Source organism: Bombus affinis, unplaced genomic scaffold, assembly GCF_024516045.1.
Source record: "Bombus affinis isolate iyBomAffi1 unplaced genomic scaffold, iyBomAffi1.2 ctg00000191.1, whole genome shotgun sequence".
Taxonomy (NCBI): Eukaryota; Metazoa; Arthropoda; class Insecta; order Hymenoptera; family Apidae; genus Bombus; species Bombus affinis.
Genome location: NW_026108898.1, coordinates 239,677 through 256,076, shown reverse-complemented (window position 1 = coordinate 256,076; position 16,400 = coordinate 239,677). Strand labels below are relative to the sequence as shown.

General features: G+C 40.8%; 1 protein-coding gene and 1 long non-coding RNA gene across 6 annotated transcripts; both read left to right on the top strand.

The window, feature by feature from the left end:
- The first annotated feature begins 215 nt into the window (after nucleotides 1–215).
- On the top strand, nucleotides 216–1,745 carry LOC126927668 (uncharacterized). The gene is made up of 3 exons (XR_007715764.1): nucleotides 216–273; nucleotides 426–1,054; nucleotides 1,205–1,745. It is a non-coding gene; the product is annotated as an uncharacterized LOC126927668 (long non-coding RNA).
- Nucleotides 1,746–6,887: 5,142 nt separating this feature from the next.
- LOC126927669 (uncharacterized) lies at nucleotides 6,888–10,022 on the top strand. Of its 5 annotated transcripts, XM_050743714.1 has the most exons (4): nucleotides 6,888–8,171; nucleotides 8,800–9,008; nucleotides 9,231–9,273; nucleotides 9,356–9,790. In XM_050743714.1, the coding sequence occupies exons 3-4, from the start codon at nucleotides 9,244–9,246 to the stop codon at nucleotides 9,701–9,703; spliced, it is 378 nt and encodes a 125-aa protein (XP_050599671.1). In that variant the 5' UTR covers nucleotides 6,888–8,171; nucleotides 8,800–9,008; nucleotides 9,231–9,243; the 3' UTR covers nucleotides 9,704–9,790. The 5 variants fall into 5 exon arrangements, with proteins under 5 accessions (XP_050599671.1, XP_050599674.1, XP_050599673.1 ...); XM_050743717.1 differs by lacking the exon at nucleotides 6,888–8,171 and having other exon boundaries at nucleotides 8,213–8,954; nucleotides 9,356–10,022; XM_050743716.1 differs by lacking the exon at nucleotides 6,888–8,171 and having other exon boundaries at nucleotides 8,215–9,014; nucleotides 9,356–10,022.
- The last annotated feature ends 6,378 nt before the right edge of the window (nucleotides 10,023–16,400 follow it).

Sequence of the window (16,400 nt, the reverse complement as noted above, 5' to 3'; positions counted from 1 at the left end):
GCCCAGAAACTCTAAAGTCGTAATCATTCGCCGATTTTGACGATAATTATGCGTTATTTCTCTCCCGTTTAAGATATTTCAACGTTGGAGCGCACTATTCACTCCATTTCGCATGCACAAGGTAGTGCATTCATTTTCCAGCGTCAAAACAAGCCCAGAAACTCTATAATGGTAATCATTCGCCGATTTTGACGATAATTACGCGTTATTTCTTTCCCGTTTAAGATATTTCGACGCTCAAACGCCCTTTTCACTCCATTTCTAATGCAGAATGTAGTGCATTCGTTTTCCAGCGTCAAAGCAAGCCCAGAAACTCTAAAGTCGTTATCATTCGTCGATTTTGACGATAATTATGCGTTATTTCTCTCCCGTTTAAGATATTTCAACGTTGGAGCGCACTATTCACTCCATTTCGCATGCACAAGGTAGTGCATTCGTTTTCCAGCGTCAAAACAAGCCCAGAAACTCTAAAATCGTAATCATTCGCCGATTTTGAAGAAAATTATGCGTTATTTCTCTCCCGTTTAAGATATTTCTACGTTTAAACGCCCTTTTCACTCCATTTGGCATGCAGAACATAGTGCATACTTTCACCAACGTCAAAACAAGCCCACAAACTTTAAAATCGTAATCATTCGCCGATTTTGACGAAAATTATGCGTCATTTCTCTCCCGTTTAAGATATTTCGACGTTTTAGCGTCCTTTTCACTCCATTTCGCATGCAGAACGTAGTGCATTCGTTTTCCAGCGTCAAAACAAGCCCAGAAACTCTAAAATCGTAATCATTCGTCGATTTTGACGAAAATTATGCGTTATTTCTTTCCCGTTTAAGATATTTCGACGTTCAAACGCCCTTTTCACTCCATTTCTCATGCAGAATGTAGTGCATTCGTTTTCCAGCGTCAAAACAAGCCCAGAAACTCTAAAATCGTAATCATTCGCCGATTTTGACAATAATTATGCGTTATTTCTCTCCCGTTTAAGATATTTCTACGTTTAAACGCCCTTTTCACTCCATTTGGCATGCAGAACATAGTGCATACTTTTACCAACGTCAAAATAAGCCCACAAACTTTAAAATCGTAATTATTCGCCGATTTTGACGAAAAATATGCGGCATTACTCTCCCGTTTAATATATTTCTACGCTTAAACGCCCTCTTCACTGCATTTCTCATGCGGACGTAGAGCATAAGTTTTCCAGCGTCAAAACAAGCCCAGAAACTCTAAAATCGTAATCATTCGCCGATTTTGACGAAAATTATGCGTTATTTCTCTCCCGTTTAAGATATTTCGACGTTTAAGCGTCCTTTTCACTCCATTTCGCATGCAGAACGTAGTGCATATGTTTTCTAGCGTCAAAACAAGCCCACAAACTCTGAAATCCTAATCATTCGCCGATTTTGACGAAAATTATGCGTTATTTCTTTCCCGTTTAAGATATTTCGACGTTCAAACGCCCCTTTCACTCCATTTCTCATGCAGAATGTAGTGCATTCGTTTTCCAGCGTCAAAACAAGCCCAGAAACTCTAAAATCGTAATCATTCGCCGATTTTGAAGAAAGTTATGCTTTATTTCTCTCCCGTTTAAGATATTTCTACGTTTAAACGCCCTTTTCACTCCATTTGGCATGCAGAACATAGTGAATACTTTTACCAACGTCAAAACAAGCCCAGAAACTCTAAAATCGTAATCATTCGTCGATTTTGACGAAAATCATGCGTTATTTCTCTCCCGTTTAAGATATTTCAACGTTGGAGCGCCCTTTTCACTTCATTTGGCATGCAGAACATAGTGCATACTTTTACCAACGTCAAAACAAGCCCACAAACTTTAAAATCGTAATCATTCGCCGATTTTGACGAAAATTATGCGTTATTTCTCTCCCGTTTAAGATATTTCTACGTTTAAACGCCCTTTTCACTCCATTTGGCATGCAGAATATAGTGCATTCGTTTTCCAGCGTCAAAACAAGCCCGGAAACTCTAAAATCGTAATCATTCGTCGATTTTGACGAAAATTATGCGTTACTTCTTTCCCGTTTAAGATATTTCGACGTTCAAACGCCCTTTTCACTCCATTTCTCATGCAGAATGTAGTGCATTCGTTTTCCAGCGTCAAAACAAGCCCAGAAACTCTAAAATCGTAATCATTCGCCGATTTTGACGATAATTATGCGTTATTTCTCTCCCGTTTAAGATATTTCTACGTTTAAACGCCCTTTTCACTCCATTTGGCATGCAGAACATAGTGCATACTTTTACCAACGTCAAAACAAGCCCACAAACTTTAAAATCGTAATCATTCGCCGATTTTGACGAAAATTATGCGTCATTCCTCTCCCGTTTGAGATATTTCTACGTTTAAACGCCCTTTTCACTCCATTTGGCATGCAGAACATAGTGCATACTTTTACCAACGTCAAAACAAGCCCACAAACTTTAAAATCGTAATCATTCGCGGATTTTGACGAAAATTATCTGTTATTTCTTTCCCGTTTAAGATATTTCGACGTTCAAACGCCCTTTTTACTCCATTTCGCATGCAGAGCGTAGTGCATACGCTTTCCAGCGTCAATGGACGCCCAGAAACTCTAAAATCGTAATCATTCGCCGATTTTGACGAAAATTATGCGTTATTTCTTTCCCGTTTAAGATATTTCGACGTTCAAACGCCCTTTGCACTCCATTTCTCATGCAGAACGTAGTGCATTCGTTTTCCTGCGTCAAAACAAGCCCAGAAACTCTAAAATCGTAATCATTCGCCGATTTTGAAGAAAATTATGCGTTATTCCTCCCCCGTTTAAGATATTTCTACGTTTAAACGCCCTTTTCACTCCATTTGGCATGCAGAACATAGTGCATACTTTTACCAACGTCAAAACAAGCCCACAAACTCTAAAATCGTAATCATTTGCAGATTTTGTCGAAAATTATGCGTTATTTCTCTCCCGTTTAAGATATTTCGACGTTCAAACGCCCTTTTCACTCCATTTCGCATGCAGAACGTAGTGCATACGATCTCTATCGTCAGAACAATCCCACAAACTCCAAAATCGTAATCATTCGCTGATTTTGACGATAATTATGAGTTATTTCTCTCACGTTTAAGATATTTCAACGTTGGAGCGCCCTTTTCACTCCATTTCGCATGCGCAAGGTAGTGCATTCGATTTTCAGCGTCAAAACAAGCCCAGAAACTCTAAAATCGTAATCATTCGCCGATTTTGAAGAATATTATGCGTTATTTCTCTCCCGTTTAAGATATTTCGACGTTCAAACGCCCTTTGCACTCCATTTCTCATGCAGAAGGTAGTGCATTCGTTTTCCAGCGTCAAAACAAGCCCAGAAACTCTAAAATCGTAATCACTCGCCGATTTTGACGAAAATTCTGCGTTATTTCTCTCCCGTTTAAGAAATTTCAACGTTTGAGCGCCCTTTTCACTCCATTTCGCATGCAGAACGTAGTGCATATGTTTTCTAGCGTCAAAACAAGCCCACAAACTCTAAAATCGTAATCACTCGCCGATTTTGACGAAAATTATGCGTCATTTCTCTCCCGTTTGAGATATTTCTATGTTTAAACGTCCTTTTCACTCCATTTGGCATGCAGAACATAGTGCATACTTTTACCAACGTCAAAACAAGCCCACAAACTTTAAAATCGTAATCATTCGCCGATTTTGACGAAAATTAACCGTTATTTCTTTCCCGTTTAAGATATTTCGACGTTCAAACGCCCTTTTTACTCCATTTCGCATGCAGAGCGCAGTGCATACGCTTTCCAGCGCCAATAGACGCCCAAAAACTCTAAAATCGTAATCATTCGCTGATTTTGACGATAATTATGAGTTATTTCTCTCACGTTTAAGATATTTCAACGTTGGAGCGCCCTTTTCACTCCATTTCGCATGCACAAGGTAGTGCATTCGATTTCCAGCGTCAAAACAAGCCCAGAATCTCTAAAATCGTAATCATTCGCCGATTTTGAAGAATATTATGCGTTATTTCTCTCCCGTTTAATATATTTCGACGTTCAAACGCCCTTTGCACTCCATTTCTCATGCACAAGGTAGTGCATTCGATTTCCAGCGTCAAAACAAGCCCAGAATCTCTAAAATCGTAATCATTCGCCGATTTTGAAGAATATTATGCGTTATTTCTCTCCCGTTTAAGATATTTCGACGTTTAAGCGTCCTTTTCACTCCATTTCGCATGCAGAACGTAGTGCATATGTTTTCTAGCGTCAAAACAAGCCCCACAAACTCTGAAATCCTAATCATTCGCCGATTTTGACGAAAATTATGCGTTATTTCTTTCCCGTTTAAGATATTTCGACGTTCAAACGCCCCTTTCACTCCATTTCTCATGCAGAATGTAGTGCATTCGTTTTCCAGCGTCAAAACAAGCCCAGAAACTCTAAAATCGTAATCATTCGCCGATTTTGAAGAAAGTTATGCTTTATTTCTCTCCCGTTTAAGATATTTCTACGTTTAAACGCCCTTTTCACTACATTTGGCATGCAGAACATAGTGAATACTTTTACCAACGTCAAAACAAGCCCAGAAACTCTAAAATCGTAATCATTCGTCGATTTTGACGAAAATCATGCGTTATTTCTCTCCCGTTTAAGATATTTCAACGTTGGAGCGCCCTTTTCACTTCATTTGGCATGCAGAACATAGTGCATACTTTTACCAACGTCAAAACAAGCCCACAAACTTTAAAATCGTAATCATTCGCGGATTTTGACGAAAATTATCTGTTATTTCTTTCCCGTTTAAGATATTTCGACGTTCAAACGCCCTTTTTACTCCATTTCGCATGCAGAGCGTAGTGCATACGCTTTCCAGCGTCAATAGACGCCCAGAAACTCTAAAATCGTAATCATTCGCCGATTTTGACGAAAATTATGCGTTATTTCTTTCCCGTTTAAGATATTTCGACGTTCAAACGCCCTTTGCACTCCATTTCTCATGCAGAACGTAGTGCATTCGTTTTCCAGCGTCAAAACAAGCCCAGAAACTCTAAAATCGTAATCATTCGCCGATTTTGAAGAAAATTATGCGTTATTCCTCCCCCGTTTAAGATATTTCTACGTTTAAAACGCCCTTTTCACTCCATTTGGCATGCAGAACATAGTGCATACTTTTACCAACGTCAAAACAAGCCCACAAACTCTAAAATCGTAATCATTCGCCGATTTTGAAGAATATTATGCGTTATTTCTCTCCCGTTTAAGATATTTCGACGTTCAAACGCCCTTTGCACTCCATTTCTCATGCAGAAGGTAGTGCATTCGATTTCCAGCGTCAAAACAAGCCCAGAATCTCTAAAATCGTAATCATTCGCCGATTTTGAAGAATATTATGCGTTATTTCTCTCCCGTTTAATATATTTCGACGTTCAAACGCCCTTTGCACTCCATTTCTCATGCAGAACGTAGTGCATTCGTTTTCCAGCGTCAAAACAAGCCCAGAAACTCTAAAATCGTAATCATTCTCTGATTTTGAAGAAAATTATGTGTTATTTCTCTCCCGTTTAAGATATTTCGACGTTTAAGCGCCCTTTTCACTCCATTTCGCATGCAGAACGTAGTGCATTCGTTTTCCAGCGTCAAAACAAGCCCAGAAACTCTAAAATCGTAATCACTCGCCGATTTTGACGAAAATTCTGCGTTATTTCTCTCCCGTTTAAGAAATTTCAACGTTTGAGCGCCCTTTTCACTCCATTTCGCATGCAGAACGTAGTGCATATGTTTTCTAGCGTCAAAACAAGCCCACAAACTCTAAAATCGTAATCACTCGCCGATTTTGACGAAAATTATGCGTCATTTCTCTCCCGTTTGAGATATTTCTATGTTTAAACGCCCTTTTCACTCCATTTGGCATGCAGAACATAGTGCATACGCTTTCCAGCGTCAATAGACGCCCAGAAACTCTAAAATCGTAATCATTCGCCGATTTTGACGTAAATTATGCGTTATTTCTCTCCCGTTTAAGATATTTCGACGTTCAAACGCCCTTTTTACTCCATTTCGCATGCAGAGTGTGGTGCATACGTTTTCTAGCGTCAAAACAAGCCCAAAAACACTGAAATCCTAATCATTCGCCGATTTTGACGAAAATTATGCGTTATTTCTCTCCCGTTTAAGATATTTCGACGTTCAAACGCCCTTTTCACTCCATTTCGCATGCAGAACGTAGTGCATACGATCTCTATCGTCAAAACAACCCCACAAACTCCAAAATCGTAATCATTCGCTGATTTTGACGATAATTATGCGTTATTTCTCTCCCGTTTAAGATATTTCAACGTTGGAGCGCCCTTTTCACTCCATTTCGCATGCAGAAGGTAGTGCATTCGTTTTCCAGCGTCAAAACAAGCCCAGAAACTCTAAAATCGTAATCACTCGCCGATTTTGACGAAAATTCTGCGTTATTTTGTTACGTTTTGTTATGTTCGATTTAATTGTGCTATGCCTTCCGTGTTAGTCTAGAATAAATCCAGGTAAAATTTTTGTTGTGTTATCTTAAGTTTAATCGGAAGGGGAAAATTGAAATGGTATGATTGTTTATGAAATATTAATCGAGATGTCCGATTAATATGGTAGTTGCTGCCACCAGAAATAGTCTAAGGACTATTTCGAAGAATTTCCTTTTATTATTATTATTTTCTTTATGTTGGGAGTGTTAGTGTATGATGGGTATTGTTCGTCTATCGTGTCTTTTGTATTCCCAGTCTGGAAGTGCCTCTGTAAGCACCTTCTTGCCTGTAGGAAAACAAACGTTGTACCTTCGTCTGTCGTGTCTTTTGAATTCCCAGACTGGAAGTGCCTCTGTAAGCACTTTCTTGCCTGTAGGAAAACAAACCTTGTACCCTGTCTGTCGTGGGGTTTGAACTAGGTGAGATTCTATTATCTACTAACTGGTGTTTAATGGGTAGCGTTGACTTACGTTTGATGCAACTGGCAAATGAATTCCACTTTTCGGCTAACCTGCTATGCGCAGGAATACTGGCACGGGAGAGGATTAAAGTTATTAGGGATAGACTACTGGCAACGTATTTATTTCGTCTAACAGAGTTATGTTGATTTAACTATATTTTAATTTATTCATTGTTAGTTGATTGAAGGTATTACAATATCAGTAATAAGTATCGTCGGATGCAAATGTAGATATATTATACAGCGATGTACAATAAATAAATATTCTAGCTTCTAACTGGATAAATTTTACAAATGTTTGGTAGGATAATATTTATTCGTACCAATAAGATTAATAACAAACGCTATGGTGTGATGTGGGCGATGGCGAACGAGATCGAAAGGAATGCGCCTCGCAGTGTTCGGAAATTGGTGAATTTGAGGGCGAAAAACTAGGTGGTGAACCTTCGCGATTTGACTCTAATTCTTCTCGATGCCTCCTCTCTTCCTTTTTTATTTCTGCAGCAATTAATCGTTTGTACCAACGTTCGGCTCGCTTTTTGCTGAGGTGACTTTTATCTTTTCTATTCTTTCTCGATTTCGTCATGGAATTATAATTCGTTCTTGACAACAAGTAAAGTCGTAAATGAGTAAATGATTATTTAATTTGGTGACTGAGTTCACTGTAGACAATCAGTGTGGCTTCGTAGGCCTCACCCAAGGATGAGCAATCTGCTAACGGTGGGAAGAGGAAAACGAAAACCATAGATGCTTTCTGTGACGAAAACACCGTAATCACTGGTTGATACAGCGAACAATTGTAAACAAAATAGATCTAAAGCTGATTGAGTTTATTCCAAACAATTCATTAAATGTTGAGCAAGAACGTTTATCTCAATTTTGTAATTATATTCTCTGTAAACAACCCGTGTGGCTTCGTAGGCCTCGCCCAAGGATGAGCAATCTGCTAACGATGGGAAGAGGAAAACGAAAACCATAGATGTTTCCAATGATTGAAAACACCGTGATCACTGGTCGATACAGAGAATAATTGTCGTGAATTCAAAATGTTCGAATGAAATTTTATGTGAGTTATTTACTTGATACTTCTATCTGTCAACTATAGCTGCCGACGGATACTTTCGTTTAAAGACAACTTTGTTCAATTAAAAGTTAAAAAAAAGAAAGGAAGAGGGTGTACAATTTCGAATCTCCTACCTTGTTTGATCTGTGGAGTCGATCAGGTGTGAGTATGGTTTGGCGATGAATCGGTTTTAACAATTAAATTTCGTTTCGCGATTAGTTACTCGATATTTCGGATTTTCGAACTTAATTAACAATTTTATTAAAGGGAATTACAATATGTACTAGATTGTTTCTTTGACGCGGACGGATCGACTTGCGAATGAACAAAAGAATAAATGAATCACCGAATCTCAAGTTAATACCGAACTTTAAGTGCAATACTCTTACAATACTCTTTAAGTTAAACTCACTGTTTCCAATTAAGACTGATTTCTGACTGCTCTCAATTAAAACTGAACATTAACTACTTTCAACACTACTTTCAATTAAATTCTGAATTTGGAAAAACCAGCTCTGACCTCAATTAAAACTGCACTCCAACAACTACTCTCTATTGAGTACTGAATCTCTATTTATATTCTTCCTAATTGTCACGTGACCGATTATTTCTTTTGTAATTGTACCATTACTACGTGACAATTTGTGAATATCGTAACTGCCTATTTCCGCTGGGGTTCTTGTTTTCTTGATTATCTCACCCTTTGCTGAAATTTCGTCTTCTTGATCATCTCACGTTTTGCTTGGTGTTAATGATATACAAGGTGCTTGAAAGAATGTACATGTTGCAGGTGGTCGTATTTTGCTGATGCTGCGTCTGCGTTCTTTCCATGGCCTTCGTTACTGATACCAGTGGAATGTGCCGGTCGCGTGGCTGCTTGGCATTGCTGAGGTTGCATTCTGTGTGTCCGGTGATCGCCTTGCTGATGTCGGTGAATCGTACGAGGTGCTTGCCGAGTCTTTGCACGTGTTGTATGCTCTATTTCTTATGTTCCCCAAGGTTATTGTGAGTTCAAGGACAAGTTTTAATACGTCATTCTATAAGAGATGGTGCGTGGTGCTAGTTTCTATTTGTTGATTTGCTTGCCGAGTTTTAGGTTAGTTTTCCTTTTTATAAAATATTTGTTCGTAGCAATAAGTGATTTTGATATTGCTTGATGTTTGTATGATCTGTAGTGTTAATTTTGTTTGTTGTATTCTCATATTCCTTTTATGAATGCAGGTTATATTGAATCATGGATACTGACATGTCTGGAGCTGTAGAGGTATGTATTAATTTGATTTGTGTTGATTTCATCATATTTCATATTGTTGTCCTTTATCTTGAATTTGTGTATTTTATTTTAGTGTAAGAAAAAGAAAAGGAATAGAGGGCAGCGCAGGCCGTTCGTACCTCCTTTGAAGCGTCCCAGGAAACGTGGTCGTCGTAGCGGTGCGAAAGGTAGTAGTCGGGTGCTAAAGAGGTTGAGAGGTTCAACTTCCATGGAGGGTAGTAATGGCGTGGTTACAACCCCATCGCCGAGTCCTGATGGTCCTTCGGTTATTGACTTGACTTTCTCCGACGAAGACACCCTTGAGTCACCGCCAAGTTCTCCTATGGTCGAAGTGGTAGATACAAATGCCTGTGCCAAGGCTCGTTTTCCTGAGGAGATTCCTGGAGTGTTTTATTTCTTATATTTGTCAGTAAAAATATAATATATATTCTCGTCCTTTTCCTCAAATTATTTCCTCTTCGACACGGTGTTATTTATTTATTTTGGATTCTTCAGGTGAGTTCGCAGTTCATCTAGTTGTTAATTAGTTGTTTTATAGTTTCTCCTCTCTTGTTGATTAATTTAAATATGTATTGCATTTATTGCCCTTTTGCTATTATGTGGTATTTAGTTATTTTAATTTCAAGATTTTACATATACATTTACGGATACATTTGCGTATTCTGTTTTCATTAACTAATTGTGGTATACTTTCTGTCGTCGGATAAAATTGTTCTTCTCCCGGATTGACTCGTAGCTTCCTCGAGTATGGGTTATGTTATACCCGGGCTCGGGTTCGGGCTCGACGGGTCTTGCTCGACAGATGGCGCGCCAGCCTCGACATGAGTGCGGACGTGCCGGGGTCCTCGAGGACGTCCTCCCAAACTGGGACGTTTGGTTGGATGGGGGCGGGCCTCCCCTGACCTACAGGGTGACGCAGGTGCTCACCGGACACGGGTGTTTTAGTGAATACCTTCACCGAATCGGGAAGGAGGCGACTGCACGGTGACGTTACTGCGATGCGAGCGTGGATTCGGCGCAGCACACGCTGGAGTACTGTTCGGCATGGGCGCGGCCGCGCCGCGGCCTCATCGTGGAAATCGGATGAGACTTCTCGCCGCCGGCGATCCTCGAGGCACTGTTGGTGAGCGAGAGAGGGAGGAGTACCGTGACCTTCTTCTGTGAGCAGGTTATGCTCCGGAAAGAGGTAGCGGAGAAGATGAGGGTGCGGAACTCCCATTCTGAGTGGTTCGACCGGCGGGGGCGCGGCAGACGCTGCGGACGCGCTGGGACTAGACGCGCTGGGGCCGCCGCGCTTCCCGGTGATGGTCAAACTTAGGCACTGATAGATCAGCGCCAAGGGACCGCCAAGCAGTCAGGTAGTTGAACCAGACTGCCTTGCATAGCGGCACCGGCGACCAGGCGCGGAGTGACGTGACCGCATACCATCCCATTTGGCGATGCATTTTGTGCGGGGTGGGGTGGGGGGCGGCTGTGTGTCGCTCACGCCGGTTCCCGGGCCTCTCTCGATCGCTCCCGGGAGGGTCATCGTGAAGGTTTTAGTCGGTTGGAGTCCGGCAATACTACGCCGCTTCCCCTTAGAAGCGGCCTGGAGTCCATGCTGATTTCCGCTACGTTAAGAAAAAAGACCTGATTCGCACTATGGGTCGCTCTCCCATCTGTAGGATTTCAAATCTTTGTATCTTTCGTCTGTTGTATCCTTAGTAACAACTCGATTGAATTCCCAGACTTGAGTCGCACTATGTGTCGCACTCCCGTCTGTAGGATTACAAATCTTTGTGCCTTTCGTCTGTTGTGTCTTTGTTGTGTCTTTTTAATTAATCAGAACATTTTCGGAGCCATTTCTTTTCTATTTTAATTTCAGCAATGATAAGTCGTTTACACAACGTTCGGTTCACAATTCCTTCTTGCTTAAGGCATTTAATATATATTTCTCTCTGTGTCATGCCGATACGACTTCGCAAGCCGTGTCCAAAGATGAGCTATATCTGCTAACAGTGGGAGGAGGAGTGCAAAATTCAATGAGTGTTTTCAATAAGTTAATAACACCGTAATCAGAAGTTAACACAGCGAGTATGGTTTTGTTTTAATAGTGTTAAGTTTTGAGCGGTTGTTTTATCTTTGACGGCCTTGTGAATTCGTAAGCAAGAATTAATATAACGATTGAATTAATGTTCTTCTCTGTGTGAGGCCCGTATGACTTCGCAAGCCTTGCCCAAAGGTGAGCTATATCTGCTAACAATGGAAGGAGGAATGCGAAAGTCAAATGAATGTTTCAATGATTTGAAGACACTATATTCACAGGTTGACAAAGAGAATAATCATTAGTCTTTATAGTTCAAATTTTAGAACACTTGTTTCATCCTTATCATCCTAAAATGTCTGCCGACCGATAGTTTTATTTAAGGTTTAGATATCAAGCTTCTGCGAAGTTAGCAGAGAAGAGAATATACAACTTAAATTCTAATTTTACACGCGTGTGGAGTCGATCGAAATATTGTAAGATTTGGCGGTTACTCGAACATTTGACAATTCAGAGAATTCCGACGTAAGTATTTTTAATTCCCGAAAGGGTAATTGCGCACTGTGGTTAACACTTATACATTTTCTGCTGTCTTAATTTTTAATTTGAGAGACAAACCGACGGAACGATTACGAGAACGCTTCAATTGACAGAATGATAACAAACTATTAATATTAATTAATATTTTACTAACTTGTTGTTGGTTTCAGCTGGTGAACGGACAGGATACCGTCGTGATTTCAATTTTCACAATGATCAATGATTGATAGGTGGACAGAACGCCGGTGTGATTTCGGTTTTCACAATGATTAACACTTTTACATTTTTCTGACTGTTATTTTTTATTTAACATGGGAAGCACAATTAACAGTGTGGCGGTGTGAACGCGTATTGGTAATCCGTAACTCGAATAACAAATTGACGGTGTGAACACAAGTGACAATATTCTAAGATTCGACTCACGAAGTGACGGTGTGAATACAATTATTGATATTCTCAAACTACTACTCCAAAAAACTGAATCTTGTCTTATGTCGCTGCGCTTATTTATAATTACACTCCCAATGGGGTGTAGCGGCACTCGACAGCAAACGACCCGCTATAAATCTTAGGATTCATGCAGCTAAGAGTCTCTAAAGGGACAAATATTCTTTGTCTCAATAGTCTCTACACATACCACTCACTACGGGAAATCTGCTTTTTCTCACGTACGACGCTCCTCGCTACCCTTTCTCTCAAGGGCAGTTGTCATCCCTTTCCAACCACCAACTCACGATTTCGCCAATTAACAGCGACGTCCATTTCCCTCACTCTCTGAACTAACACTTTTCTTAACGAATCCGATGATCCCGTATCCTTAGACACGCCCAAACACAGTTTTCCTAAGGAGCATCATCGCGACACAAATTCATTCTGTTCTATCGCGAACCGCGAGGCAAGTTGGAAGATGCCTATTTGAATTGTTCGTCTGCAGTCGTACGTAATAGCGAAGCTGAATCCCTCGACATCTGTGCAATCGTCCCGACTTGAACCACCGCCTAAAGTATCGCGCCGGGCTTGAACTTGTAATCTTGAACCGATAATTGTACCGTGCTTTCGGCACGCTAGTGTATACCACGAACACAAGCAAATAAATATTTATTGTTAAACAATACCGAGCGATTCTTCTATGCCTATCACGCACATCACCTCAGGGGTAATAATCACATGACAGTTCGCTTCCGTGGAAATCGCAATGCAGCAGTTTTGAGGTTTTCGCCAGCATACGTGAAAGATCGTGGATTTTGGTGAATACTGATGTCTCGTCTGCTTTATTATCCTGTTTACCCAGTGTCTCGATTTCTCGTATTCTTTTCCGGTGCTGAGGGAAGCATTTAAAGTACGTGATAGAATGTGGATATTATAATCGATTGTTATTCGCTGAGGTTGTGTCTGCGATACTTCTGGAATCTTTGCTACTGATGCCGGTGGGAGCAATCAAGGTACGTGGCAACCCTTCATTGCTGGAGCTGCAAGGACCTTCCGTACGCGTATGGCAGCGTATTCTCGCTGAAGATGCACCTATGATGTGGCGGTGGGTGTTTCATTGTTCTGCCGAGTCTTCGCACGTGTACCACGCGTTATTTTTTGTGCTTTCTAAAAATTATTAATTTTAGTTTTTCATAGTAGTATGTTTTTTTAATGTATTATTTCATGGGAGGTGGCGTGAAGTGGTTGTCTCTAATGTTTAGTTTCTTCGATTTTAGTTTATTAATGATTCATGGTGTAAATAAATTTTAATTTGTTGGGCGAGGTTTTAGATCGATGTGTTCTTTTCATTTAATTAGAATGGTGTACCGTTTGAGGTTATCCCGTTGTCAGGTAAAATAAAAAGAAATTTAGGAAAAAAAAGAAACTTTATTTCTTTTTCGTTTACAATACACTTCTGAGCTCTAGGCGTGACTGTTCAAGACTGACTTGGATGATTTTAGGAGGAGTATTTAAATTCTTTTATTTGTGGGAGTGGGAAAAGGCTTCGATCATATATTTCGGAGAACGGATAGAGTGACCGTATGTTATTCCGATGGTCACTTATGCTACGGCGCTTGGAATTTCGCTATCTTATCGCTTTGTTTAGTCGGATTTTGTGAAACTATCTTCGTTTCTTAATTCGTAGTGGTATACTGCGTACGAGTTTTGATTATTTGTTATTTATTCTCATTTTTTAGTTTTCGTTTGTTTTTTACGTATTAATTTATATTTTCTTTTGTGTACACGGCATTAATGCACAGTAAATTTTAATTTGTAGTATGTGATTTTGACGGCGTTTGGTAATTTCTCGGTTTGAGATTATCTCATTTTCGTTTCTTTATTCATAATGACGGTGTTATGAATACAGGTTATATTGGGTCATGGATACGGAGGTGTCTGAAACTGTACAAGTATGTATTATTTTAGTTTGTTTTGACTTTATCCTGTTTCGAGTTGTTGCGTATTTCTTTAATCTTGTGTGCCTTATTTTAGTGCGAGAAGAAGAAGAAGGAAAATAGGGGAAAGAATTGGTCATTTCGACGGCCTCCGAATCGTTTAAGAAAACGCGGCTGTCGCAGCGGCGCGAAAAATCCCAGACGGAAGTTAAGGAGATTGGAGGGATAGCTTTCTACTGAGGATAATACTGTGGCTCCAACCCCAACATCAAGTCTTGAGGATACTTCGGTTATTGACTTGACCTTCTCCTACGATGATACGCTTGAGTTACCGCCGTGTTCCCCTCCTATTGAAGTGGTTGACACGTACGCTTGCGTGAAAATTTGTTTCCCAGAAGAGATTCCCGATGAAGTGGGATTGGGAGCTCACCTGCGCCACCATTTCTCTGGTCAGGGGGGAATTTCCACCCGAACGATCATGGTGTATAGATAGGTTTCGTAAAACGCATCCTGTCGTCCCGTGTGTGGATATTGACTTTCCTTGATAACAGTGCTTTATTTATTTGTCGGGTTGGCGTTAAGATTGGAGTTAGGGTTGAGGGCGTGAAACGAATCCCTATTGGCGTTAGACGTGATCATTATGCAATAGAGAAGATATTTACTAGTGTAAATATGACTATGATGGAATTGGACAAGTAATCGCGATAATTAGATACACGAGAAGCTAATGACAATGACCCTAGGCTCAATATCGAATCCGCGGTCAACAGGATGACGAACTCTACTCTTCTGTAGGGTCTAAGTTGCACTCAATGTTAATGCAAAGAGCAATCACTACGTATAAGGATGACAATTCAATCGTTGATGAGATCGTACAAGAGAGTGGCACTCCGTCACGGTGACGCTGTCGAGGAAAACTATGATAGGTGTGTCTAAGGGCACGAGATCATCGGATTCGTGGAGAAAAGTGGCATCTTGGCCATCAACCACTGCCACCACGAGTCCATACCCATTAATTGTCCGAGCAGAGGGGTCGCTACTCCTTCCGGGATGTAACTCGACCCCTGTGGTACCAACCTTAGTCATTTGTGGGACTATCGTATGGATGTACGGCCACGTCACTACCGGCCGGCGACCTGCTAATCGAGCTCGGCAGTTCCAGATGCGACTCACGTAAGCGGAGGCTCAAGGTACTTTTGTACCCGGGAACTTATCCCGATGGTCCCATCCTTGGCATCAGGATCGTGGGTGCACAACTACCCAAGGCCACGTAGAGAGAATGTAACCGTAATTAAACGCCATACACCCCCGGCGACCTTCCCTGCGGAGTACACAGAGACTCACGTAAACTGGACGCTTGTCCCGACGGTCCCCCTGGCTTCGGGAACGTGGGTTTACCAGCCCCCATAGGCTCACATAAGCGAGTCCTCCCTGCGGGAAATAATAGAGAGTCAGTAGAGATTCGTTTTATCTATTCCAAAAATATAATGTGTACCCTACTTTGGGTATATGCATCATGTGCATTTTTGCGTCCTTTTTCGCAGAAATGTATAAAAATCCTCAGCCTAATTATAAAGTACATAAAAACATAAATTAAACGAAGAGGTTTTCGAAGAGGAATACTCAGATGTTCAACAAAAAGTTTATTACTATTAACAATCACCAGTCAACAATTTATACTATCCACACTTATAATTAACCATCGAGAATTTACAATCGCGTATCTCGGCTCGTGTTTGCGTCGCTATGATGCTGAACATTTCGCACTTCGCGGCTCGGGGTAGAATGACTCTTTTGTTCGAAACCAAACAGATTCTTTCCTTCGTTGCCCTCCGATATCTCTACTACACGCGCGTTTATTAGATGTACCGCGGCGGTTGCCGCGTATGCATTCTTCCGAATATTCATGGTACATTAGGCACGTCGGCCTTACGCTTTGAAGGTATAGCGCTTTGTATCGCGAAGCCGTTGGAAAGTTCCGTGCTCGAGTGCCGCCACAACGTGAACTCACAAGAAACGTTCAATCTGATCAGCTCGTCAACGTAGAACAATAGGGATGCGCAATAATTGCTATTGCATCTTCTAAGCATCTATGGTTTGATTAATAACGTGTTTGGTTTGCCATAATATTCGCCATAAGTTTATACAGAAATAAAACGAAAAAGCGATGGTACTTTGACACCGTTTGC